Here is a 27,443-nt window from a genome sequence, read left to right as displayed (position 1 = left end):
AGGCAGTTTGCTCTTGCTCCTGAGCTGGTGTCACTGTGGTAGGGGTGTGGCTGGCAGAGGAAACCACCAGGTGTGGCCATGGGAAAGTCCCTCCAACATTCTATAGAAACATGGAATTTCCTGGTTTTAACCATTTCTTATTCAACTGCTATCTCAGAGCTGATCAGAGCAGCACAGACCTCTCCAGCTTCCCAGGACATTTGATTCTAGGGTACTGGGTCTTGTTTGGGAAGCTGGCATCCCTGCATTCCAGCCCAGCAGTCTGTGAAGATTATGGTCCAATAACTAAATGTGTGTGAGCTTCAAAACCTTCAATGCCTGTCTGAAAAACGCTGTCCAGTCTCCCAGGCTTTTGTGGATTTACTGTTCTGTCATCCATAAGCCCAAGGAGTATGTGCACCCTCATGCTGTGGCTGAGAAAGTGGATTGGGAGGGGTTGTATGCTATGCTCCAGGTCACACTGGAGTACTTGACTTGGGTTCCAGTGTTGCCCCTGGTCCTCTGTGTATTCCTGGGAAGGCAAGTCAGATTCGACTTCTCCTAGAAGTGGCAAGGTACACGTCCTGGACCTCCCTGGGGCTCTTGGGTGTGGGAACTCCGTCTTCCCAGCAGCTCTCTACTTGGTTAACTTGCCCAACCTGCTCTAGGGATTCTGGGTAGAGACCTGAAATTCCCTGCTCCAGTGAACTGCAGGAGGTGCCAAAACATGACCCAGTGGCCTGCCACAGATGCCCAGGCCTAGTTCCTGGCCTCTTTGTGGCTCGGACTCTAGTTCTATTGCCTCCACTTGAGAACTAAAAGCATCCTCTTTCTCCTTCCTGCTGTGGTGTCGGTAGCAGCCAAGCTGCCTGTCTCTTTAAGAGAGAGAGAGGGAGAGAGGTGGGGAGGGAAAGAACGAAATCAGGAAGTATGAGAGAGCCCAGAGCCAGGGCTCTACAGAGCTGGGTGTCAGGGCTGGCAGGGAAGAAATCTGTAATCCCAGCTCCCAGCCGTCACAGGGCCATTTCAACTAGCCCTGCCTGTGTCCCAGGGTCCTTGACTATCAGGATGTTGTGGGTACTGCCCAGGAATAACCGCTGCAAGCCTTGAGGGTGCCAGGGGTGCCACCCCGTCCTACAAGTGGGCATCCCCTGAAGCCGCGATGGGGTGAGTATGCAGCATCCCTTGGGGAGGGTGATATGGGGATCCTGGGCATGGGCAGTGCAGGGTAGGGCTCAGCCGAGGCAGGCACATCAGCAGAGGAGTGGCTCAGGGGGCCCAGCGCCCACTGCCTGTGCTCTCTGTGGCTACTGGGGGGAGGGTGGTATCCTGCACGCCTACCCTGGTGGACACTCTTGGGAAGGACTATCTGGAGGCCAGTGAGCCCCATGGAGGGTTGTGGCATACAAGAACACCCCATCAGCTACCAGTGCCCCTTTCCTGGGCTTCCCCACACCCCGAAGCTTCCCAACACCTCTCCTTGGGGTCTTTCTCACTGGCCAGAGTCCCAGGAGTAGGAGTGATCAGGAAAGACTCCCAGAACAGCTGGGGAAGAAGCCTGGAAACCACCCCCCAGCCCTGTGGGGGAGGTGACAAACAGGAAAGGGTTAAAGGGCTGGGGTTGGTGGCCTTTGATGGGGGCTGAGAATCAAAAAGCACCAAGGGGGCCTCTCATCCGCCCTCCTCTTTCCGGTGTAGCTCAGCTCCTGGACTTGCCACAGACAGAGAGCATAACACATACTTGCCAGGGAGAGCCTGATTCAGGGCCACTCAGAGCCTGGGGTAAGTGCATCTGGCCACCGAAGAGCCCAAGGAGGGCGGGGAGGCCACGGGTGGGTCAGCACACCTTCCGTGTCGTCGTCCATCCGTTGTTCATCCGTCGTCCATCCACTCAATGAAGGCTACTGAGCCCTCTGTGCACAGGTGCCGGGGCAGACTAGAGTCAGATGTGCCACAAGCAGAGCTCCTAGGCACAGAACCCAAGGCTGTGTCGCCCACCGTGAGGCCCTGCATTTTGCACCACACTGCTGGTCATCCTAGGTCCTCAGCTATTCCTGGCCACACCCTGCACAGGGGTTGTGTCGCACTAGCCCAAGGAAGAATGATGAAGGTCATGCAACCTGGTGGGGCTGAGCTCCCCACGCCGGCCCCTTGGGCTTGATTTCAGTGTGCTCTGCCCCAGCCTCACACCCCAGACCCCCAGCTGACTCCTTCCAGGGCAACCTGACCAGTTCATCCATATGAACTGCGGCTATGTAGTCCCAGTGCCTCAGTTGCTTCTGCATGATGCAAACACAAGTTTCAAGTCTGAAACTCGGCTTGGACTTGACCAATGAACTGTTTAAGTGTCCTCTGACTCAAGGAGCTGACATACTCAAGGATTTGCATTTTCAAAAAAAAAAAAAAAAAAGATTAGAGAGAGAAAAGGCTTAAAGCTAAGCAACATAGGATTCTAGGCCTGGGATATGAGAGCAGAAGTAGGCCCTTGTCTAATCTAGGATTCCTTCACAGATGCCCTCAGGCATTTCAAAATGGCCAGTCCTGACCTTATTATACTTCAGACAAGTATTGAGATTGACTCCTAAGGCTACCCTTTCTGGAATCAGTTGCTTTAAAGGAACTGGCCTTTGGAGAAAACAGGACAGGAGAAAAGATGGGGAACAGGGCTGTAGAGGGGTTTCATATCCTCCTCAGGGCTTGTGTTTGATGGTCTCTGGCCTTCCCCACCCACTGCCTGTTCCCTGTCCCTCTCCTCCTCTCTCTCTCTCTCTCTCTCTCTCTGTAACAGCACTGACCTGTATGCTGGTGACCTGGTGAGCAGCTGTTAGCTCAGGGCAGAGGAAGTGGGGGCCGGGCAGTCAGGCAGTGGGTGGTGTGGGGGCTCCAGGCTCATGTTGCAATCTTGGAGATTTGTGGTGGTGTGACTGACCTGAGGCCCTTCCTCCTGCACTGTTTCTTCTTCCTGGGACAGTCCCAGGCCTGGATGCCAAAACCCTAGAGTCTGGAAGAAGTGATGGAGTAAAGAAGCTCGTCTCTGCAGAATGGGAGGGGCTGGGGGACACTGGGGAGTGAGTACAGACAGATGGCCCTGTGGGTAGAACAGGCCCAGCTATGGGCTGAGGGCCTAGCAGGCCTCCTCTTGGTTATGCTTCATTTGGAGGAAGTTACTTAACCTTTCTGTGCTTCCAACTTCCCCACTCCTGTAAAAATGGCCATATGGAGTCCTTTCTGGGGTGGCCTTGGACTGGCCATCAATGTCTATTCCAGGTTAGGAATAGAATCCTGGGGTCCCCCATGTGTACTTTTTCCAGGGAGAGGAGATGCAGAGCACCGCCAACTACCTGTGGCACACAGATGAGCTGCTGGGCCAGGGGGCGACTGCCAGTGTGTACAAGGCCCGCAACAAGGTAAGTGGCAACCCTGTGGGGGCTGCAGTCTGGCCAACCCAGCCCACCCCCACTACCCTGTGCCCAGCAGGAAGCCCTAGCAGCCTCCGGTGGGCCTGGAGGTGGTGTGTGGCTGGACAGGGACATCAGACTCGTTGTACCCACTTGGGAGGAAGGACCCCATGGATTTGGGCAGTGGGGAACTAAGTAGGTACAAGTTAGGACAGGAGACAGATGACAGCACAAAGCAAATATCCAGGGGGAGGTGATAGCAAGTGGGATCTAGGGATAGCAGAGGCGGGAAACAGGATGCCTGGGTTTATCCTGCATCCGCTGTGGAGCCAGATCATTATATATGAGGCTCCCCTCTCCTATGTGGGAGTTGGATTCAGGTAGCCCAGGTTCCAATCCCAGCCCTCCTGCTGAGTGCCTTTGCAGTTAATATCTATGGCAAGAGTAACAGTTGCCACAAGCCATCACCTGTAGGGTCTTGGGTGTGCCAAGCCTTTGTCACCTCCCAGGGCCTGACCATCTACTGCCTGAATAGGGGAAGGACCTGGGGGTAGGAGCCTGCTTCCTCTCCTTAGATTTGGCTGCTGGGAGTCTGAAGAGGGGCCCCAGAGAGCGTGGCGGCTCCTCAGCAGGGGTGGGACCTGCATTGTCCCAGGCCACTTCCCAACCTTCCTCCCCATGGCAGAAATCCGGGGAGTTGGTCGCTGTGAAGGTCTTCAACACTGCCAGCTACCTGCGCCCCCGCGAGGTACAGGGGAGGGAGTTCGAGGTCCTGCGGAAGCTGAATCATCAGAACATCGTCAAGCTCTTTGCAGTGGAGGAGACGGTGAGTCCCGTAATGGGTCAAGTTGGATGGCCTTGTTCTTGATCCTCAGTCTGGGGAGAGACTTGGGTCACCTGCTAATCAAAAGTCAAGACCAGGGAGGAGGAAACTGGAGAGTAACATGTTGAGCGAAACAAGTTAGTCTCAAAGTCAAGGGTAGAATGTTCTCCCTCATATGTGGAAGCTAGAGAGAAAAAAAAAATACAAAAAGAACCTCGTGAAAATAGAAAGAGTTGAGGAAGGGGATAGGGAGGGAGGAGAGGCAGAAAAGGGAAAGATCTGGGGAATGAAGTTGATCAATCTATGCCATATGCATATATGAGTAGGTCACATGAATCCCACTACTATGTAGAATCATAATGCACCAATTAAAAAAAACAAAACTCAAGGGTGGGTGGGACAGCACGTCAGAATGCATGAGGAAATCATTTCCTAATGAGAAGGCTTCCTGTGAAGGGTGGCCTTGGATTCTGGCCTGTGGGATCCATGTAAGACCAAAGAGGGAAGGCCAGGCCAGAGGCTGCTAGAGCTCTGGGCTCTACTCAGGGAGCCACCTCTTCTTGATGGGGGAGGGGAAGTGCCCTCCGCCCCAGCCTTCCTCTGTCCCGGCCACAGGGGGGAGGCCGGCAGAAGGTGCTGGTGATGGAGTACTGCTCCAGCGGGAGTCTGCTGAGCGTGCTGGAGAGCCCAGAGAATACCTTCGGGCTGCCGGAGGACGAGTTCCTGGTGGTTCTACGCTGTGTGGGTGAGCTCACCCTGTCCCCAGCTCCCATCGGACCAGCCATGGCCTGGGCCCTCCACCCAGGGGGGTAGGACATTCTGAAACAAGTAATCCCAACCCAAATGAGCGTTCTCGAGGGTCTCCATTTACAGTACTGAGACAAATGGGCAGAACCCAGGTGTCTGATTCCTGTTAATCATTCAGCTTCAAACTATAATTTAAAAATAAATTTTAAGCCTGGTGTGGTGGCTATAATCCCAAACCTATAATCCCAGCTGCTCCAGAGGCTGAGGCAAGAGGATTGCAAGTTCAAGGCCAGCCTCAGCAACTTAGTGAGGCCCTAAGCAACTTAGCAAGACCCTGTCTCAAAATAAAAATATAAAAAAGGCTGGGAATGTGGCTTGGTGGTTAAGTGCCCCTGGGTTCAATCCCTAGTACAAAAAAAATAATAAAAATAAATTTTAAAAAGAGTGTATGCCAGTATACAATCAGCATTATTCACAGGGCCAAGGGGGGGGATATCTAAAAGGATAAAATAATGTACATGCATACAGTAGGATCCACTCCAGCCTTTAAAAGGAGGGACATTCTGACATCAGCTGCAGTATACATGCACCCCGAGGATACTCTGCCAAACAGAAGGACAACTGCATGGTCCCACTCACACGAGCTTCCTGGAGTGGTCAGATCCCTAGAGACAGATGGCAGGATGGTGGTTGCAAGGCCTGGGGGTGGGGTGTTGTTTAATGGATATAGAGTTTCCATTTGGGAAGATGAGAAAATTCTGGAGATAGGTGCTAGTGATGAGCGCTTGACAATATTAATGTGCTTAATACGCTGCGCTGTTCACACCAACACAGTTAAAATGGTAAATTGTGTGAACTATCTTTGACCACAAAAAAATAAGAAGGGGAAAGGCAGGCCCTGGGTTTCTTTGAGAATCCAGATGGAACCTCAATACTCTAGGGTCCTTGGAACATCCCTCCTTCCCCCGTGCCCATCTCTGTTCTCCTGTTTCTTTTGTGGCCCTGTCACCTGGTGGGAACTCCTCCGGGTCTCCCTGGGACCAAGGACAGCCTTTCCCAGGGCCAGCTAGCAGCCCTCTGTCTGTCCCCAGTGGCCGGCATGAACCACCTGCGGGAGAACGGCATCGTGCACCGGGACATCAAGCCTGGCAACATCATGCGCCTCATTGGGGAGGAGGGACAGAGCATCTACAAGCTGACAGACTTCGGGGCTGCCCGAGAGCTAGATGACGATGAGAAGTTCATCTCTGTCTACGGGACAGAGGAGTACCTGGTGAGTGACACGTGGGGACCTGCTGTCCCAGGCTGAGGGTCTTTCCCCATGCTGATCACCCTTGACTCGTGCCTTGTTTAGAGCCCCCTAGAAGGGGTTCTTGCCCCTCGCCCTGCTCTCTCAGGTTATATCTCCTCCACCCCTGCTATACCCCTACCAGAATTCCTCTGCTCTTTAAGATGGCCTACCCAGCCCCCCACAGTTAGCTCCTCGGACCCATCCTCAGGGGGTGAGATGCAACCAGTCAACACCTTCCCCTGGGCAGAGGGCGATGCTCTGGGTAGTGAACACGGTGCCCATTTTTAAACTGATGAAGTAAATAGATTCAGAATGGTTTCATGTCTACCAAAAGTCCACAAAAGGTGCCCCCTGCCCACTGTCCCCCTCCACGGCTGCTCTCTGCTCTCTCTCTCTCACAGCACCCTGACATGTATGAGCGGGCAGTGCTTCGCAAGCCCCAGCAAAAGGCATTTGGGGTGACTGTGGATCTCTGGAGCATCGGGGTGACCCTGTACCACGCAGCTACCGGCAGCCTTCCTTTCGTCCCTTTTGGTGGGCCCCGGCGCAACAAGGAGATCATGTACGGTGGGCCACAGGGTAGGGAATGGGACTTCCTACTGGCTGACCCTGGCCCTTTCCTCACTGGTCCCTGCTGCCTCCTTTTCCCCTGTCCCCACCCAGGCTCCTCACTCAGACTAGAAGCTGAACTTCCCCTGGCTCTGCGGGAGATGCTCATCCTCCCTTTTCTTGGTTCAGTGTTTCACTTCCCTGGCGCCCAGCTCACCACCTCTCTACCGAGCCTCAGAGAGAATTGCCCAAGGTGGCAGAGTCTGCCAGGGCCAAGGAGGGGCCAGCTCCCAGGTCCAAGGTCCTCCTGTGGTTTCCAGCTGTTGGATACAGGAGGAACTCGAGACAGTGGCTACTCCCAGGCTGCACTGCCCAGAACAAAAGGGATGTGATTTTGGTGTCACACCGAGTCTGAGACTGCAGGATCTCTGAAATGAAAAGATTCACTGAGCTTTCACATATACTTATCAGAAAAAGAAACGAAAAAAAGCAGGTCCTGGTGTGAATCCTGCAACTTACAGCAGCAGAGCTAGGTAGCAGTCAGAAAAATGTCCACTGGACCTAGAGTTAAGAGTATTTCTTTTTAAATTTTAGGGAAAATAAACACACACACACACACACACACACACACACAACTTGTTTACATTGAATCTATGGCTGTGCTATGCTCTGGGTAGTGAACACAGTGCTGATAAAGTAAATGGATTCGGAATGGTTCCATGTCCACCAGAAGTCCACGCAAAGGGCCCCCTGCCCACTGTCCTCCTCCATGGCTGCTCTCTGCACTCTCTCTCAGGATGAGACAGGAAAGCTTTGGAATAGGAAGCTGTCCATAAGAAGAACTCATTGCCTCTCGAGTTAAGAGTCCAGAATGTTGATATAAAAACAGGGCAGGATGTCCCTGGTGGTCAACAGTGAGGGGACTGAAGTCAAGGTTTCCAGGAATGTGGAACACTCTTCCCTTAGTGTCCTTGGAGCTATTAACTGATTAACTTCCCTTATCTCTTCCCTACTCCATCTCCTGGTACTAGTAATTACATTTATGACATCTCAGAATTTCTGTTTTATCAGTGGATTACCAGGAAGGTTGGTGCTCAAATCTTCAGCCCAGGGGACAAGCTGTGTGGAGCCTATATTAGGTTTAAAGACAAGGGAAGGAGACTGGCATAGATGGGGTGGTCAGGGAAGGAGAGACACTGAAGAGAGGGTTGGGTGAGAAAAGGACAGAAGAGGAGAGGAGATTGGGGGCCAAGATCAGCATGGCACAGGTGTGCAGGTGTCTGGGTTGTGGCATGTGCAGAAGTGGGTGGAGATAGCAGATGGTGGGAAGGTCTCTGTCTAGAGCAGGGAGCTTGACTGGGGAGCCAAGGCAAGGGGCTCTCATGGGCTGAGGGCCATCTCTCTCCAATTCCATTTCCAGCTCACCTCAGAGTGTCTGGGTGGCATTAACAGGTGCTTTGCACCCTCCATGATAAGTTTGTTGTCATTTGAAGTATGGTGGGTTGGGGGCCCCACTAACTGATCCTGCCCCACCCCAGGTACCGCATCACCACAGAGAAACCAGTTGGGGCCATTGCAGGTACCCAGAAGCGTGAAAACGGGCCCCTGGAATGGAGCTACACTCTCCCCATCACCTGCCAGCTGTCCATGTGAGTGGGAAGGGCGAGCACATCCCCAAGTCTGGGCTGGGTATCACTTCTCTCCGCTGAGTGAAACTTGGAGGCCTGTTCTAGTGGCTCTCTTGGGTACACCACTTTTCCTTTGTGGCCTTGGGTTTTCCATTTGGATGCTGGAATGAATTTTTTCCAGCAATTCTTTCTCAACCCAGCCTGCTCCACCACCTTGGTCCTAGGTCCTCAGGACCTTCTTATGGAATGTCCCCATTGCCTACTTGAGGAGGACCCATCTGGCCCTAGCCCCTGACCGTCTCCATGTCCTGGGAGGGCAGGGGGCTGCAGAGCCAGCTGGTGCCTATCCTGGCCAACATCCTGGAAGTGGAGCAGGCCAAGTGCTGGGGCTTCGACCAGTTCTTTGCGGAAACCAGTGACATCCTGCAGCGAGTTGTCGTCTATGTCTTCTCCCTGTCCCAGGCCGTCCTGCACCGTGTCTACATCCACGCCCACAACACGTGAGTGGGGGTGAGGGAGGGAAGGTAAATATGTGTCTAAGGCAGCACCTCCCAAGGCATTCTCTGTGGGGGCTTAGATAGGCACAAAATTAAACAGATTTCTTTGCTTGACTTCAGAAGTCCAGTATTCTTCATGATGCCAATGGGTATTCTAAGTCTCAGAAGTGTGTGTGTGTGTTTGCATGTGTGTGAGTGTGTGTGTGTGCATTTCCTAAATTTATTAGAGTACTTTATGGGATTAGGAGAATTTTAAGGGAAATGTAGAGGGAACCAGCGTGCAAAGGCAGAGGTTGGGTATTGGGACTTTGGGGTCCTGTTTCTAGTCTGTAAGACGAACTCTGTCCTTTCTCTCTTCATCTTTGATGAGAGGGAAAACCACCTCCATCCCTCCCTCTGAAAAGCTGAGCTCCCCCCATGGGACAAGTCTTAGCTGGGATTTGGTCCCCTGACCCCACATCCGGCCCACTGATCCTTCTTCCTCCCCTCCCTCTCTCCCTGGTGGGTCTAGGATAGCCATCTTTCTGGAGGCCGTGTATGAGCAGACCAACGTGGCCCCCCACCACCAGGAATACCTCTTTGAGGGTCACCTCTGTGTTCTTGAGCCCAACCTCTCAGCACAGCACATCACCCACACAACTGCCAGCAGCCCTCTGACCCTGTTCAGCATGGCCAGCGAGACTCCAAAGGGGCTAGCCTTCAGGGACCGTGAGTAGGGTCACCCAGGCTGGGCAGCATTCTCCTCCAGGATGCAGGGGATTACAATCCTGGGCATTAACTAATGGTTTTGGTTTCTTTTGTTTTGTTTTGGGGTGCATGGGGTATAGAAGGCAGATCCGGGTTTACATTCTGTGCATGCCTCTGAAATACCATGTGATTTTGAGTTGGTGGCCTGACCCCAGGGGCTTCTCAGTGTTCTCAGATCTGTGAAAGCAACACCAACTGAATCAGGGTTTTGGCTTTAGGGTGTGCTGCCCAATCTCTGTGATAGAGGGGAATACCTTGGTAGTTGGTATTGGAAGAAACAGGAACCCAAGCTGCTAGAGTAAAGGACAGGTAGTCAGAGTTCCAGAGCTTTCTCCTTTCTCCAAGTTCTAGAAAACTATCATCCTTTCTCATTTTAATGATGCCAATTCCATCTTTCTTCCCTGAGGTGGGGAAGGTGATTTAACCTTGAAACCCTTGGGCAAGACGCCCAAGGGGTTTTGTTCATTTTCTGTTGAGCCAAATCTTGAGCTTGAGGATTCTCAAAAATGGCCACAAGGTGGCAGTAAAGGACTGCAACTTAAACACCCACTCTCTGTTCATTCAAGCCTTGGAAGGTGAGGGCTCTGGGTGAACTGGGAAGCTTGAGGTGAGAGATTCTTGAGGGTGTAATGTGATCTGGGAACAAGAAAGGATGAGCTCAGAGTTGATCCAGACCATAGGGACAAATCCCTCAGATAGGGTCTTTATCTGCAGCTGCTCTGGACATCCCCAAGTTCGTCCCCAAAGTGGACCTACAGGCAGATTACAACACGGCTAAGGTGAGAGGTGTGCCCAGATGGCAGAGAGGAGGTGTGGCACAGGGGTAAGAGGTGTGGGACCTGACCCTTCCCACCTGTGTGTTTCAGGGTGTGCTGGGCGTTGGTTACCAGTCCCTGCGGCTGGCTCGGATCCTGCTAGACGGGCAGGACCTAATGCTTCGGGGGTTGTACTGGGTCGTGTGAGTGCCCCTGAGGGCTAGGGGGAGGGCAGGGCGGGCAGAAAGGGCAAGGCTAACCATCCAGAGTTCCTCTGCACTGTCCCAGGGACCATGCCAATGTGCATGGCTTGCTTGGTGCCCCAGTGAGGGTGACCTTGACTCAGACTCCTCTCGAGCAGGGAGGTGCTCCAGGCCACATGCTGTCGGACTCAGGAGGTCACACGGACAGCCCTCTTCTTCCTCAGCAGCAGCCTGGGCACTGAGAGGTGAGTATCCTGCCCAGGCCAGCCCTTCTCTCTGTGTCTGTTCTATACCCTTTATGGCTCCTGTGGTGTTATCTGGTCTTCCCTGACCCAGAGTCCTGCCTCCCCTGCCTGCTAAAATAGAGAGGGCACTCCCAATCTGTCCTTCCTGCCCCACCTGTCAGGATGACTGCAAAATAACCCTCCCAGTCCAGTCGCTCACCTGGGAGACTCTGAGGGCACTGCCTGTCCCAGATCAGGCAGTCTCCTAGTCCCAGCAAAGGGTCTCTGCTCTCCTAGGTCTCTCCCTGAATGATTTGGGATACTCATGCTGCACCAAGACCCAAAGCAGAACTCTAGGGAAAGACTCCTGGCCATGGCCATGCACAGTCCATGGACTTGACCCAAGGTGGAGATCCAATGATCTCCATGCCCCTGCTCCTGCCTCCTCCAGATTTTCCACTTGTCTCTGCCTTCTTTGGGTTCCCTGCCCAGTCATCAGGACCCTGTACCTTCTATTCCCCTGTTTTGGGCTAAGTAGGGATGATGGGTTAGAAAGAGAGAGAGAGGATGGGGAGAGGAAGCAGAGCTGGGGGTTCTAGAAATGAGAACAAGGGAAGATTTTTTTTTTTTTTGCCAGAGCACTGTGGAGAAGTGGGCACAGCCCCCCAAACCCTGGAAGTCTTAGGTATGAGGCAGGTGGGAGATGGGAGCTCTGCAGACCAGAGTCTTTCCTGCCACGAGGAAATGGTGGTGAAAAGAAGCAGATACTGCCAAACACACCTGAAGTCCCCCGCCATCCCCAGCCCTTGTCCTCAGAGGTGAGGGAATGGCTTTCCTTGGGCTGACTCCCCACAGCTCTGCCTGCCTCCTGGGGTCTGGCAGCATCCACACTGATAATGGGGCAGAGGGGATGTGAGGAAAAGGAGTGTCTCCAGATGACAGGGGTGGAGTCCTTTCATGGCTGAGCCCCTTCAAATGGTGACACAGGGTGGGATCTATCAGCATGGCTTATGAATCTCCTCTGAGCAGACTCTGGCCAAAGCTCAGAAAGGAGATCCAGGAAGAGATGTGGCATCACATCACACAGAGGGCCCCAGACTTCTCTGACACATGAGGGCTGGCAGAAAAAGTAAAGAGAGGTAGAGGCAGCCACTGAAGCCTTCCTGGAAGAAGAGGCATTTTAGGCCAGAAAGAGAAAGAATACCTTTTGTAGGAGGGTCTATGCAGAGATTGGAAAAGAGGACCATGTTTAGAGGAAGGAGGGGGGTCCTGTGAGGTTAGTGAAACCACAGTCAGGATGGCAAATGTCCTGGAATGAAGCCAGAGAGGGATGGGTGGTGGGTGGGGAATGGAGGGGAGGGCATGGGGGTCCAGGAGGGTCCAGTTAGAGGGAGGTTGGGTGCCAATAAAATGACCATTAGGTTCTCTATCAGGGAAGAGGTGTGTAGAGAAATTGATTGCACATCCATCTAGCTTTGCCCTGGCTTAACAGGAGGTGGAGCCTAGTGTCATGGGGCTATTGTTTTTCCTTTCTGCCTCCAAGGCCTCCCTGAGGCCTGGTGTGTCTGGGGAACTCATGGTCAGGCATGCTACATTCTCCTGTCAAGGAGGATGAGAGCAGGACTCCAGAGGGCCAGGTGCGATAGGACCAGGCCCTCACCACCTTTCCCCACCTGGGCCTCTGTCCTCATTTTCTAAACTACCTCTGGGGCCTCCCAGCTCCAACATTTTGCAATCCCATTCTCTTCTGCACATCCTCAGACCTATAGGTTCCTCTAAGGGCCAAAGCCACTAGCTCCACCTGCAGTGGAATCTGAGGTATCTGAGCTGCAGGTAACATCTGCAGGTACAGAGCGGCCCCTCAGTGCCTCGCCTGGTCACCCACGTCCCCAGCAGGCAGCTTGCATCTCTCAGCCCCCCCCCCCCCCCCAACAGCACCCTTGGCAGAGTAGTCCTGCCTTTGTCCCAAAGCCCTGTGACACTCCTCTGCAGCTGCTGCCACCTGAGGCACTGTCTGGGCAGCTAGGACTGGCTCTGAGAACCCCAGGGCCCCCAGTCCCACCCAAAAACTGTGTGCTGGCAAGCCCTTTACCATGGAGATCTCATTGGATCCCCATGAACACCTTATTAAGAAGCAGGAAGAAAACTTGTCTCCCTGTTTTATAGATGAAGAGCCTGAGACCTTAGAAAGCTAGGGGGACTAACCCAAGGTCACGCAGATGGCAAGTGTGGCTAGCAGGACCAGGACTTGAATCCAGGACTCCTGACTCCCTGAGGGGTTGCACTGGGTCAGCTGGTCCTCTTCTGCCGTCTAGTATTCCCCTCCCCAAATGGCATCCAGTAAGGGCATCCACTTCATTCATGAAGTGGTGACTGCTGCCGGCCCTGACGTACCCGATGAACAAAACAGACAGTGTCCTTGCCTTTGTGAACCTTCAAGTTCACCCCTAAGCTCTCTGCTCACTTCTTTCCTCCCCGACCCTCCATTCCTAAGCTAAAATATATGGGATTCTTTTTTTCTTAATTCTTTTTGTTATTTAAAAAGTATATGTCACCGGGCACAGTGGCACACATCTGTAATCCCAGTAGCTCCAGAGGCTGAGGCAGGAGGATTGCAAGTTCAAAGCCACCCTCAGCAGTGAGACCCTGTCTCTAAATATAATACAAAATAGGGCTGGGAATGTGGCTAAAATTGTTTTAAAAAATAAAATAAATAAAAAGCATTTATTAATTATAGAATATTAGAAAGTACAGAGAAGCAAAAGAAAACTTCACCACCTTTTGCCCCCCAGAGACAGGCTGTTATATTCCATTAGCATATCTATATGTAGTAAATCGCTTTCTATTATAAGAGTTAATATGCAAAAATGCATATTAACCAGCATGTATTTATTTAGTACTCTATAGCCTACTTTTCTCAGCTAAGGAGCACCACCCTCTTCTACATCCATACATTTTCCTCTTATCTGGTACCTATCTCTTTTCAGATTTTTCAGATTACCCCTCACATTTTCTTTTACAGCTAGTTTTATTCATACTGGAATCCAGTCCAAGACCTCACTTTGTTTCTGGTCGTTCTGTCCCTTAAGTCTATTCTAAGCTGGCACAAACTCCGAATTGCCCGCTGTACACACCACTGGCTTATTGCAGGGACCAAGTTCGTTGTCCTGTCTTCTGGGCTCATTTAGAGCTTCCTCCTCATGATGTCTCCCTGTTCTTCTTTCCTGGTATTTCCAATTTACATTGGGACTTCTACAGACTGAATGGATTCAAGTTAAACATTTTATGTTAGAACTCATCATAGATGACACTGGATACTTCCTATTGACACATCACTGGGCAGTGACAGCCTGATTCCTCTACTATACATGCATTTTCCTTGCAAATGAAAGAATCAGGATAATGTCACTTTGTCACCAAGCAAAGGTCCACCCCTCCACCATTCATCATTGATTTTAATACTATGCTCAAGAGCATCATTTCTCTGGGGAAATAGGATGCTACCATCCTAAGCTGTGGTATATTATTGCCCAGTAGTCTACAAAAGACAGATCTCCTTCATAACTGTTGGTTATCACGGAGTACAGTTTCTACTGGAAAGTAACTTCATTTTCTCTGTTTAATTACAAATTGTCCTGGTAAGGAGTTCATGAAAGCTACTTTGTATCACGAGCTCATTCATTTTCATAGATTCAAGGTGTCCCAATGCACCTCAACCTTTATTCTTTGCAGAATTCAACAATGTCACAACCATGGTCTACAGAGCTCTCTCAAGTTGGCTCCTTGTGCCAAACTCCCTAGAGACCCTGAGAGCCATCAAGGTTGTCTCAAAGATGCCATGCCAGCATGTGTTCCCAGAGATCCCTGCTCCTAAGCCCTCAAGTGCAGCCTCCCTCTTTCTTTCTCTCCAGGTTGAACAGCACAGCGGAGACACCTGAGGTCCAGGAGCTGAAGGAGGTTGCAGATCTGAGGTCCAGGTTGCAGACTGTGAGTGAGCTGGGAGACAGGAGTAGAGGTGGGGGTGGGCAGTGTTCTAGCCAGGCTGCCCAGCAGGCCTCAAGCTAGGGACCCCTGGGGGTCTGCCTTTTTGTCCCATAGCTGGCTGAGGTTCTCTCCAGATGTTCCCAGAATATCACAGAGACACAGATAAGCCTCAGGGACCTCAACTCAGCGCTGGTGAAGAACCGGGATCAGGTACATGAAGACAGAAGGTCTGTGGGATTTTCCTCATTTGTGGGGTTGGGGTAGGGAGGGGCCCAGCCCACAGGGTCCTTTCCGGAAGTCAGCTGGCTTCCTCCCTTCTGTTGGCAAGACTGTTAGAGCTAGGGTAGGAATACAGGAGGGATCCAGACCCTCTCCTGAGACCATAGGATAAGAGGGTCTGCCCCTACGTGAGAGTGGAGTCAGGAAGCTGCACAGGTTCTGTGGTTCTGGGAAAAGTATGGTTCCTTTCCCTCTTTCTGTCAGGCCCTTGAGTGGGTCTTGTCACTCAGTATCTCACTGAATCCTCCAAAAACAATAATACCGCTATACTAATGGCCATTTATAGATGAGGAAACTCACTATGTGAGGTTAATTTGCCTTGAAGTTGCAGCCAGTTAGTGACTAGTGACAGAGGGCTTCAGGACAGATCTGTCCAATTCCAATGTCTGTGTTCTTGACCTACAGCAGACAGGATTTTAACCTTTAAAAAAATCCATTCTCCTTTTACACAAATGCCCACCCACCCCAGGGTCTGCTCTGTGTGGAGCTGTGGGCCCCCTTGCCCCAGTCTGACAACAGGGCAGATGGCGCCTGTGGGGAGCATGGTACCTGTGGCAATGAGGGCCTCCACAGATCCATTATCACATATGCTTGATCCTAAATTCAAAAGCGCTGAAAACCACAGGGTTCTTCTTAACTGTTTTGGCCACAAAAGTTGACCTAAACTGACATAATGCTCTTCACAGTCTATCTAGTCTACTTAGGGTAAATGTCCTTCTGTTTCTCTGAAGATGTGAGTACATTTGACTAGGGACATGGCCCCTGTGTAGTGCCTGTATGTGCACTGCTCTGAATTACCTTTCAGAAAACACTTGACCCTGAGTCTTTTGGATAAACTCTATGGATTCGGAGTCCCACCCTGGTCACCTTGTCCTCCACCCCCACATTCTGAAAAGGGCAGGGAAAAGTGAGTGTTCTGCCCAGAGTCCAGCTCCAGAAACAGCTAAAATGAGGTACCTAAAGGAGCTCTGGGAAAGAAGCAGAGTCCGGTAGGCCTGAGGGAGAGGAAGGACCCCAGACATCTCAAACACAGGGCTTTGTCCAGTCTGAGAAGACCCTTGAAAGGTCACCTACTGACTCTCCTGTCTCCTGGCCGGACTGCTGACCACTGATTCTTGTTTTTTTTTTTTTTTTTTAATAATTGTTTTTAGTTGTAGATGGACACAATACCTTTATTTTATTTATTTTTATGTGGTGCTGAGGATGGACCCCAGTGCCTCACATGTGCTAGTCAAGCGCTCTACCACTGGTCTACAACCCCAGCCCCCATTCCTGTTTTAAACAAGGATCACGGGTTCATTATCTATCATAGAATTCTTCTATATGCCAAGCTTCGGGTATACCAAGAGAGTTTGCCCTTCTGCCCTGTGCAGGTGGACAGGAGTGATTTCTGTTCCACTCCATCCCAGCTGTCTTTGGCAGACTCTCTTGGGTTCCTGGGGCCTCTCAAGGCCTACTCTCAAGACTTCCTGTGGAGCAAGGGCCACTTCCCTGTTGCCTGACCAGTTTGACTTCTTCTCTCACCTCTTACTTAATTTTTTGTGTGTGAGGGAGTGTGGGGTGGGGGTGAACAGGAGAATGGGAGACGGCTGGCTTGCTCTAAGATTTCTCAAATAATCTCAGAGACAGAACAGTGACCCCTGCTTCCATCCTGGCCCCCAGAACTGGGGCAATGAGGCTCCTCCTGCAGGGAGACAGCTTCTCCCCTACCCAACCCCCATCCCATCCTCTCCTTCACCTTTGCTCTGTGCTGTTTGATTCTTCCTGTTGTCTCCTGCCACAGCATCCAGCAGATTCAGTGTTGTGTGGACAAGATGAGCCTCATCTACAAACAGTTTAAGAAATCGAGGATGAGGCCAGGTGAGCCATGGAGAGCAAATGTCCCCTATGCTCTCTTCCCTCCCTCTGTCTTCCTCCCTTCCTGAGATTGGTGGATACTCCATTCGGTGTGGGTGGAGGCCCCTGAGTGGATGGTGCTAGGTGGGGCCAGGGAGCAGCTGGCCTAAGGCCACTGCGTGCAGGCCAGTGAGGACTGAAGCCTTTACTCTTGTGCCCATTGTCCTGCGAGAGGTTTAGATGACATGGGTAGGGGACACAGTGGGCCAGAGCCTAAGTAGTCCTGGAAAGGGACTCCTTATTTTGACAGGGCACTTTATGGTTTGAGTGTTTTCCTATCCTCTATGTCTTTGGGGGTACAGAGAAAGCCAGGTTTTCAAAAGGGGGATCAGAAGAAATCCCATTGAGAGTCACAGGGCCAGGTGACATGCCTGTGTGACAGAGATCTGGGCGGGGCCAGCCCATTCACAGGCTATGGGATGGGAACCTGCTTGCCAGAGGTGACTGCCATCATAGGGAAGGGTGGGGGTGGTAAAGGGGACAGGGGGAGCCTAGGGAGGCCCCAGTTAGCTGGGGAGCAAACACATCCAAGCTGACCCTCTGCGTCCCCTCCTGTTCTAAGTGTTTCCTAACCCACAGACTGCAGGCCTTAGGCTTTGTTGCCTAATACTCTTCTATCCCTGGGATTATCTCAAAAGCACTGTTCAATAAAAACACAATGAAACACATATGTAATTTTAAATTTTCTCACAGCCAAATTAAAAAGTAGAAATAAAAAACATGCAAAGTGCTGTTGTGTGTACCTGCAATCCCAGCTACTCTGGAGGCTGAGGCAGGAAGGATCACAATTTCAAGGGCAGGCTGGCAACTTAGTTAGACCCTGTCTCAAAATTTAAATTTTTTTTAAAAGGCTGGGGATAGAGCTAAGAGATAGAGCACTTATCTAGCATGTGCAAGGCCCTGTGTTTGATCCCCAGGACTAAAAATATAGAAACAGGTAGAATTAATTGTGATATGTTTTATTCAACCCAATGTCACTGTAGCATGCAATTTGAGAAAACAAAATTACTAAAGAGATATTTAATGTTTCTTTTCTCACAGAGTCTTCAAAATCCCATGTGTATTTTACACTTAGAGCACATCTCTATTTGGAAGCTAAGTGTTTAACAAAGTGAAATGTAGTCTTAACAAAACAACAGATCTGTGTTTAATATTTAATATGTTAAACCACTTCAGCTTTTCAACTAATTGAATTAATTCAAATTCAGGTCCTCAGTTTTACTAGCTGCACATCAGGTGCTCTGTAGCTGTGTGTTTGGTGCTACCATAATGGACACAGAGATCTCCAGAAGATAATCCTCTCTTTTTAGGAGTCTCAGTCCTGCCTCTGAATCTGGCCTTGGAGGGTGTAGGAGACCACAGGGCATGGAGAAAGCGAAATCTTCTGTCCCTGTAAGCCAGCTAGGCTTTGGGGCTCAGCCAGACTGGCCCTATATCCAGTTGGCTATGGCTTCAGGAGCACCTCGGAGGTCTTCTGCCACTATGGCCAGACTCCATTAACACTACCATCTAAACTTCACCTGAGCACCTCCTGTGCTAGGCACCATCCTGGGGGCTCTGCATGTCTTAAAACCCTGGAAGCCATTATCCTCCCCATTTTATAGATGAGGAAACAGTCCAATAGAAACAGAAAGATAAAGTAACCCAAGCAATATAGGTTTAGCAACTTTCAGCTGCCCCTCTTTACAGCCTCAAAGGATTTTCATTTCTATTAGTCTTCCAGAGCCTTATTCAAACCTTTAACTGCTAATGCCTGGTGTGTTAGAAGATGCCATTCTGGGAGACACTCAGTATCTTTGGGGCACTCTCTGACATGATCCACACAGAGCCCCAAGTGGTACCTGAGATGGCTGGGGAAGCAGGCTCACCGAAGCCAAATCATCTGCCTTTGGCCACCTGCTAATAGCAGGCAGGTCAGGGACTTGTTCCAGATCTCTTGGACCCCACAAGTACTCCATGCTGACTGTGGGGCTCAGGAAGGGGATCCTGCTATATTAGGGGAGTGGAATGGGAAGGCAGGAAAGGCCAACTTGCTTATTATCTTGGGGCTGCCATCACCTATAGGCCCATTCCCTTGAAGCCCAGCAGGGGGCAGCATCTCCCTGATGTGAACATTAAGGCCCTTCAGGGGTTGGCCAAGGCCAAAGTCATAAAACTTCAGCCCCGCTGGCCAACGTGCTCCATCTGCAAAAGTCACTGGGCAGAGAGGGAGAATTAGAAGGTGGTGGCCGCCCTTCTCCAACTAGTTGCTGCAGAGTCCGTCTGGCTCTTTCGGGAGCATGATCTTCAGGGCTTGGGCCGACCAGCTGCAGGCATCAGTCCCTCCTGGATGAGAGCCATGGCTGATCAAGCATCTTTCAAGGCCCATCTCACCCACCACTCCCCAGTTCCCAAGCCCCCAGCCCTGCATTACAGGTTCACCTTCCTCTGGAGCTCGTGGCAATTTTTCTGCAGCTTCTTTAGGCCCCTAAATCATAACCAGGGACTTGGTCAGAGTAATAATGTCCTAAGTTGTAATAAGTTACGTGGGTGTTCCTCTCCCTCTGTCTTTCCTGGCTCCAGCGGGCTGTGAGCTCTCATGAAACAGGGCCCAAGCTGGGCTGTCTTCATCTTTATAACTGACCCAAAGTCCCTGTAGCACTCTGTTTTGTTGATGATTAAGTAGGTGACATCATTTCTGTCTGTTTCCTTCAGGGCTCGGCTACAATGAGGAGCAGATTCACAAGCTGGATAAGTGAGTGGCCTGTCCACTGGCAGGCGGGGACCAGGAGAGTGGATTCAGCAGGGCAGAGCCATTGTCTGTGCCAGACAGGAAGGGCCCTGCTCCTAGGCTGAGCTGAGAAGAGGGGGATAACTCTATCTGGGGCAGGTTATCTATGGTCAGGGGAGGACACTGCCTAGCTGAGTCAGAGGGAGGCTTCGGCAGCAATCTTGATGTATCTGCATTTACTTCTGGCATGAACAATATTGGGGCTGGTTTTTTTTTTCCCTAATTGTCCTCCCTGATTTGCTACTTCCCACTTCCTGCCTCTGACCTCTGCTGCTTTGTGCTTCCCTCAGCTTCTGTTTTCCAGATACTTTCATCTTTCATGATGCCTCCCCCATGGTCTAGTAGTTATTTGGAGACCCTCTCCCCAGGTGTGCATCCATCCCTGTCCCCCTACACAAACACACACCCACACACACACATACACACACACACACATGCACATAATCATGGGGGTGGGAGGGCACATAGTCATGCACTTTCCTTAACCACCATCTGTCCTTCCCCCTGCTTGAGAGTGTTTCAGGAGGGCCCCTCATTCATCTCCCATCCCTGTTGACACCTGTGCTTTGCTGACCTCTGGCCTACATGATGCAAATGATTTTTTTTTTTAACCAGGGATTGAACCCACAGGTGCTTAACCACTGAGCCACATCCCCAGCCCTATTTTATTTTGTATTTCAAGACAGGGTCTCAGGGTCTCACTAAGTTGCTGAAAGCCTCATTGACTTGCTGAGCCTGGCTTTGAACCCGTGATCCTCCTGCCTCAGCCTCCTGAGTTGCTGGGATTATAGGCGGGTGCCATCGCACTCAGCTAAAATTGTGGATCTTGACAGTGGCTCGGGCTGCTCATCTCTAGGCCTTGGTTTCTCTGTCTTTTCAGGGTGAATTTCAGTCATTTAGCCAAAAGACTCCTGCAGGTGTTCCAGGAGGAGTGTGTGCCAAAGTACCAAGCAGCCCTGGTCACACATGGCAAGAGGATGAGGTGAGAGTCTGGCCCTTCTTCTTTAGCTCTTGGACCCCAGGATGGGCCTGGCCCCCTCAGGCTTCTGAGGACCCTGAGCTCTACAAGCCCTGGCTGAGGGAGAGGAGTAAGTGAAGAAAGAAATGAGAAAATTGGTGGTTTTATGTACCTGGGCAGACCAGGCAGTCTGTTGGGATGATTTCTACAAAGATGCTTGTTTAGACCCAAAATATCTATACAGTAGATGTTATCCCCCCATTAAGGCTCAAAGAACTGGTCTCTTTTAAACATCACACAGCTAATAAGTGGCAGACCCAGGATTAGTACATAGGTAAATACACCTCTAAAATCTGGATTCATTCCCCCATTCCAGTTGGTTGTGGTAGGAACCTCCTCTCTGGGGAGAATATCAGGTTCCACTGGGACAAGGACAGTCAGTTTATGGGCTTCTGATTGGGCAGAGAAGCAGGGGCAGATGGTGTCTGTCCTCTAATAGAGCCTTCTTACACTATTCTCTATAGGAGTTTGGGGTCCCCTTTCAGGCAGGACCCCCTCCTTCCCCTGTCTACATGAATACAAGTCCCTCCCTAGATGAGAAGTCAGGCTCCAACGTGCTGTGTGATTCCCTCCCTGGCTGAGACCCATATTAGAATAACAGTGCCTTGTTATTCTACCTCCAACCTCCAGTCCCTCCAAATTCTGAGTTGATGGATCTGAGTTTAGGTAATAGCTTGTCAGGATGATCCTAATGTGTAGTCAGTGTTGCGAACCAACCAATGATCTAATGGCTCTGGGCCTCAATTTCCTCTCTGGGTAACAGGGAAAAGTCCCGGTCCATATCCTCACCTTAGAGAATTCATAAAAGTCTTGACGGTGATTTGCTTTGGAAATGGGATGTGACCATTCTGCCCTGTAAATGCCCCAGCATGGGCTACCATCTGTGTCTCTGGAGCCTCGCCCCTCTTGTGCGCATGTGACCTGTCGAGCACATGGAGTCCATGCTCCCTACGGTGGTTCTGTTGGGACCCTCCCCAGCCTCAGTCAGCAGGGTCCATCTTTGTGGAGGCAGGTGAGGGATGAGCCACGCTTAGAAGGGCAGAGGCAGAGAAGGCAGCAAGTGCCTGGGACCCATCGGAGTCTGCAGTGGCCCTGTGATGGCTGGGTGGGCCCCAGGAGGAGTGAGCGGAGCCCTGCTCCAATTCTAATTGGTCGCCTGCTTTCTCAAGGGAGGTGTATGAGACCAGGACCCACCTGCGCCGGGTCAGCTGTTCTGTGACCTCCTGCAACACAGAAGCGCAAGGAGTCCAGGAGAACCTAAGCAAGGTGTGAGGTCTTCAAAGGTCCCTAGAGCTGCTGGTGGTGGTTTTCAGATACCCTGGGGGGGGGGGGGAACATTGGGGTCACTTTGATGCAGATTAAGACTCTGACTCACAAACATGCCCTGAGCACAGAGCAAAGATTGGAAAGCATGTCTTGGTAATCTCAGACTAAAGGTCACTGGGAGAGCAAGAACTCTGGGATGTTGAGACACCTTCCTCGGGGTCTTGTGCAGCCTGGAAGGCTCCAAGGCCTCTCTGAGCAAGGCCATGGGAACTCTCCTTGGTCTTCTGATCAGCTGTCTGCAAAGAGACCAACACTTAGGTGGTTCCGAGAACCTGCCTACCCAGCCACAAGGAATGGAGGGGGCTGCTGCTTCCCAGAGCCAGCCACTTGTTGCTCCTTCTCACCTCCCCAGTACATACCCGTGCAAGCAGCTCCCTGCTTTCAGAGAGTGGCCAGGGGTTACCCCTACCCCTTCTCTGCAGCCCGTGGCTCATATTACACCAGGAGACGATCAAGCTAGACACAAAAGGGAACTTGACGTTCTGCATCATTCAATCCAAGCACAGATGAGTGAAAGTAGTTGTGTCACTGCATTCCCAGGATGGGAACAAAGGGCTCATGGGAAAGCCTGGACAATTCCAGGGACTCCAGAGATGCAGGCTGGGGGTAGCTAGTTACCCTCCTCTTACCCTTTCTCAGCCTGTCCCCTCCCCAGCCACAAATAAGCCAGCTCAAATCTTTCTGACTAAAGTGTGATTTCCTTCAGATCCTAGACCAGCTATCCTACCAACTCCTTCAGGACAGAACAAAAGAGGTACAGACCTCACCACCCCCCATAGCTCCTCACCCCAGTCCTGCGCCAAAGGACCTGGTTCTCCAGTAAGTGCCACAGAGAAGGGTGTGTGGTGGGAGGGGGGACGAGAGGGGACCCTACGGTTCTGAGGTTAGGGCCCAGTCGTTTTCCCTCAGGTTAGGCCTAGAGGGCTGCCCCTTGGCAGGAGAGGAGGGGTCTGGGCAGGGCAATTTCAGCCTCCTGTCACCTCTCTGGCCTCTGCCTCCACAGCATGCAGGAGCTCTGTGAGGAGATGAAGTTGCTGGCCTTTGACCTGCAGGACAACAACCGCATCATCGAACGGTAAAGAAGCTCCTGCTATATGCCAGGGAGGGCTGGGTCCTCAAACTGCCATGGCTTGAGGGGTACAGAGTCCCCGGGCCTGTCCACACAGGCTTGATGGCATGGATTTTCTTTCTTTTTTTTTTTTTTGCGGGGGGGTAGGTACTGGGGATTGAACTCAGGGGCACTCAATCACTGAGCCACATCCCCAGCCGTATTTTGTATTTTCTTTAGAGACAGGGTCTTGCTGAGTTGCTTAGCACCTCCCTTTTGCTGAGGCTGGCTTTGAACTCGCGATCCTCCTGCCTCAGCCTCCCGAGTTGCTGCGATTATAGGCATGTGCCACCACACCCCCGGTTTGATGGCATCGATTTTCTAAACAGCTGCATTGGAGTTTAGACCATGTCCACAAGCGGGTCATCATCCTGAGGGGCTGAGGTTTCACTTAGACTTTAACATGTGAGCCTCAGTGCTGTCAGAAAGATGGGGCTTGGAGGCAGGTGGATTTGTGCCTGGGTCCTCATCTGCATTGAGTGTGGACACTGTGCTCAGGCTTCCCACACTGTCTCCTGGAGTCTCCCCAGCTGTCCTCAGAGTGGGCACTACCTCCATCCATATGTCCTGCCCCAGGAAACTGTGCCACATGCAGCCCAGCTTCAGTGCCCAAAGCCTGTGCCTCTCCAGCCTCGGGGGGCTGTTCTCCTGCCCAAGCTCTTAGCCAAGCTGCCAGGGAGACCCTCTACTGGGGTGGGAGTGAATGCAGTGGCACGCACACTTTTTTGGTTTTGTGCACCAGTAAAACTCACAAAAAAAAAAAAAAAGAAAGAAAGAAAGCCAGGATTGCCAACTACTCATCTGACTAAGCTTGCACATTTGACAGGACAAAAGGCCTGCCCTGTAGCTGTCCCACTTACAAAACACATCAACACCAAAGATACGATCTCAGAATAAAGGACGTTTCCGCTTGCCCTGAAGACTGGAGACTATCTGGATAATATGCACACACTTCCACAGTTTCCCCATCAGCCTTAAGTCTGTCTTTCCCCCATTCAGGGACAAGTGGCTGACAGAAAGAGGCAGGGATTTCAGTGGGATCTGAATTCTGACTATGCTCCTTACTGCCTGCTCATCAGGGTCATCCTGGGAGATTTGCTTAGCTCAGAGCTTCAGTTCTCTCTCCTATTAAATAAAAATAACAATTCCTACCTTGCATTATCACAGAGTTTAAGATGTGATATGTGAGGTCCCTGGGGGCTAATGGGGCTGTGGAGGGAAGGACTCAATAAACATTCATTGTTTCCCAGAGGTCACTCCAGTCTGGAACCTTAGACTTTGGGCCAGACGTAGGGCAACCAGGAGCAGAGCTTGTGGTTTGTCCCCAGCATTTAAGAGGCCCCTTGGGTAGGGGAGGCATGTCCTTCCTCTCCACTCGAGCAGGAAAGTCCATCCTCTTAAGTGCCCGAAAAAAAAAAGGAGATTCAGCAGCTTTGGAGAAACTTTCCAAAATAGCCCTCTCAGTCAGGAAGTTCTACTTTTAGTACCGACATAAATTTTTCTTGCTGTGATATGTGGTCTATTTACAAATAGCTCAAAACTTTATTTTAGTGGTTTTTCACTTCCTTATTCAGAGCCATTGCCAAAGAGATAATAAACCAATTTAAACTCCTTTCCCACCTCCTAAACTCTGGCTGCACATTGCAATCACCATGGAAGTTTCTAAGAGTGCAGATGCCTGGGGTTGGAGGGTATCCTAGGCTTCCCAGGTGGTCGTAACAAGCAGTCAGATGAGAACCAGAGCAGTTCTTGTCAGGGAGCAAGGGCACTACAAGAGGACAGCTGGGCACTTGGATGGCTGGGAACTCTCAAATATTGATGGTTCTGGGCTCTGGGGTGTGTTTTGCAGGTTTCTCCAATAAGTAGGTGAAACTAACTCTGCTAACCTGTGCCTTTCATTACAGATTAGGTAGACTCCCATCAGCTCCTGACGTCTGAGCTGTGGGGGGCGTGTGAGGCATCCAGAGCATTAGAATCATTCACACACTGCTCTTCTGCACTGCGGGACCCAACCCAGGGTGAGATCTGGTCCCATCTCATCAGCCTACCTCCCTCCTGGCCACTGGTCGGGAGATGTCATTAGCATTACCTTCCAATGTCTGTTCCCCTGGGAAGCTGCACAGCCGACTCTGTCACGATCCACAGGAAAGTGCAGCAGCCACTGCCTGGACCATCCTTTGTGCTTTCTCCAGGCTCTGGGACTGCTGCTCTGTCACCCAGGCCTGGAGGCCTGAACCTGGCAAGGCTGTGGGGAAAAGAGACTCCCATAGGCCCTCCCACCCCTTCTGCACTCCCCAGGCATCAGCAGAGGAGGCCTCCTGGGACTTCCCCGGGGTACAGGTCAAACAACCTCACCTCCATCTTCCTTCCTCTTCCTCTTAAGGTGTTTCACACTGAATACCCCCCACCTCCTGGGTCCCCTAGAGTCACCATGTTTGGCCACAGATAACACAGAGGGCAGTTGTCCCTCTGTTCTTGGTCTGGATGAGCCTCAGGTTGAGAAAATGGGTGGTGGGCCAAGTGCCTGTGCCTCAGGGACTCTTTGCTTGCCTTCTGGCTCTAATGCACCATTTGGTCCTGGGCTGCCGCTAGGCAGTGCTGACGGGAGCCCTGCCAATGAGCGCGGGCCTGTAAGCCCAGGGCCCTGAGCAGAGAGCAGGCCTGCACCTTCGAGAAACAGAATAAATACGGCTGCCTTTTCTGTTTTTTGTGACTGTTACTGGGCTGAGAGGCAGGGAAGGTCCTCAGCTGGGTGTACTTGGCAACCAAGCAGGGCTGGGTGGGGATCTGTGAGAAGCATTGGAGGCAGCTGGTCTTACCTGATTCCTGCCTTTCCCCTAAGTGGGCCCAAATTTCAGGGAACAGCCCAAGGAAGACGTCCTCTTACTCGGGGAGGAGAGGTATTATTTGCCATTCCTTCCATTTTCCTTACCCTTGTCCTTTGAAGACTTGCATAAGGTCCTGAAACTTGGGGAGAAAAAAAATGTCTATCTTTTCTTAAACTCCACATCCACCTTCTAAATACTTGCTGCTTTTCGCCATCCCCACTACTGTTCAAAAACACCTAAGCTGAACGCATGGTGGCCCATGCCTGTAATCCCAGTGGTTCAGGAGGCTGAGGCAGGAGGGTTGTGAGTTCAAAGCCAGCCTTAGCAATTTGGCAAGGCCTTAAGCAACTTAGCAAGACCCTATCTCTAAATAAAATACAAAAAAGGCTGGGGATGTGGCTCAGTGGTTAAGTGCCCCTGAGTTAAATCTCTGGTACCCTTCTCCCATCAAAAAACAAAACAAAACAAAAACAAAAGATGTGGAGAGCTCTGGTGCCCCCCCCCCCCCACAGAAAGGAAGGGCAAAGTAGACCTAGGCCTATGACCAGAAATTCCTATAAGAAGCTCAGACATCTGAAGACCCCATAAACTTCCTTCCCTGCTCCTGGCAAAAAAAACCCCTAGGCTGTGTCCTAAGTATGTTTTGAATGTTTACATTATTTTTCTTAGAAGCCAGAGTGGTGTCTGGGTAAGTTATTCTAATTAATGCAAACTGCCTGCACAATGTAGTCTGTTCCCTGCCTGCACCTCCAAGCTTCCTTAACCAGAGCTGCACTACCCACCTAGCTTGGGCGGTGGAGGAAGTGGGTGGGTGGCAGCCCCAGGAGGACAGGAAGATGAGCAGGGAGCCCCACTATGAGCTTCGAAGCATGAAGATGACATTGGGCTTGACCCCACATAACCCCGGAGATGTATCCTGTCCATCTTCATGGGAGGCTTCATGTCCTCAGAGGCTACTCCGTCTCAATTGGAAACTGTTTTGCCCAGTGACCCCTCAGGGCTAGAGTGAGGAAGGCCAAGTCCTGGAGACTGTTGTCCTTGTCTGCTCTGCTGGAGTCAAGTTCAGGCCAATAGTTCTGGCTCATCAATGGCCCCACAGGAAAGTCCCATAGTGGATTTTCCCTGGCAGCTGTGGCTGCTCTGGAGCCCATGTGTTTGGTGTGGCTCAGTGAAAGAGCCAGGGGTTCCCTGAAAGCCAAAATGCAGATGTTTGGAGATGATACGACTCAGGCTCTGATCTCATGAGCAACGCCCATGAGCTGTGGAGGACATTCACAGCCGAGTCTGGGCAGAGCTGCTCAGGCAGATGCCTCCACCCAGCAAAAGCTCTGAGAGCTCTGGTGCCCTCCCAGAAAGGAAGGGCAAAGTGGACATAGGCCTATGACCAGAAATC

General features: G+C 51.4%; 1 protein-coding gene across 3 annotated transcripts; it reads left to right on the top strand.

Moving 5' to 3' along the window:
- The first annotated feature begins 918 nt into the window (after positions 1–918).
- Positions 919–25,927, top strand: Ikbke (inhibitor of nuclear factor kappa B kinase subunit epsilon). 3 transcript variants are annotated; one of them, XM_027934716.2, is made up of 22 exons: positions 919–1,146; positions 1,678–1,761; positions 3,291–3,386; positions 4,063–4,203; positions 4,816–4,945; positions 6,039–6,220; positions 6,640–6,800; positions 8,326–8,436; positions 8,736–8,915; positions 9,424–9,620; positions 10,374–10,438; positions 10,526–10,617; positions 10,776–10,862; positions 14,753–14,828; positions 14,940–15,052; positions 16,888–16,964; positions 19,695–19,734; positions 20,651–20,752; positions 21,958–22,054; positions 22,821–22,933; positions 23,118–23,189; positions 25,127–25,927. In XM_027934716.2, the coding sequence occupies exons 3-22, from the start codon at positions 3,300–3,302 to the stop codon at positions 25,158–25,160; spliced, it is 2,157 nt and encodes a 718-aa protein (XP_027790517.2). In that variant the 5' UTR covers positions 919–1,146; positions 1,678–1,761; positions 3,291–3,299; the 3' UTR covers positions 25,161–25,927. The 3 variants fall into 3 exon arrangements, with proteins under 3 accessions (XP_027790517.2, XP_027790515.2, XP_027790516.2); XM_027934714.2 differs by lacking the exon at positions 25,127–25,927 and adding an exon at positions 24,049–24,836; XM_027934715.2 differs by lacking the exons at positions 1,678–1,761; positions 25,127–25,927 and adding an exon at positions 24,049–24,836.
- Positions 25,928–27,443: the final 1,516 nt, after the last annotated feature.

This window comes from Marmota flaviventris, chromosome 12 (genome assembly GCF_047511675.1).
Source record: "Marmota flaviventris isolate mMarFla1 chromosome 12, mMarFla1.hap1, whole genome shotgun sequence".
NCBI lineage: Eukaryota > Metazoa > Chordata > Mammalia > Rodentia > Sciuridae > Marmota > Marmota flaviventris.
Note: the sequence above shows the minus strand (reverse complement) of the source record. Positions and strands in the feature narration are given on the sequence as shown.

What these genes read in the sequence shown, in the direction of transcription:
- Ikbke (XM_027934715.2), top strand. Translation starts at nt 3,300, where the DNA reads ATGCAGAGCACCGCCAACTACCTGTGGCACACAGATGAGCTGCTGGGC. An exon ending in ACGGGACAGAGGAGTACCTG is followed by an intron (nt 6,221 to 6,639) that starts GTGAGTGACACG and finishes TCTCTCTCACAG; the next exon opens with CACCCTGACATGTATGAGCG. An exon ending in CGGCGCAACAAGGAGATCAT is followed by an intron (nt 6,801 to 8,325) that starts GTACGGTGGGCC and finishes GCCCCACCCCAG; the next exon opens with GTACCGCATCACCACAGAGA.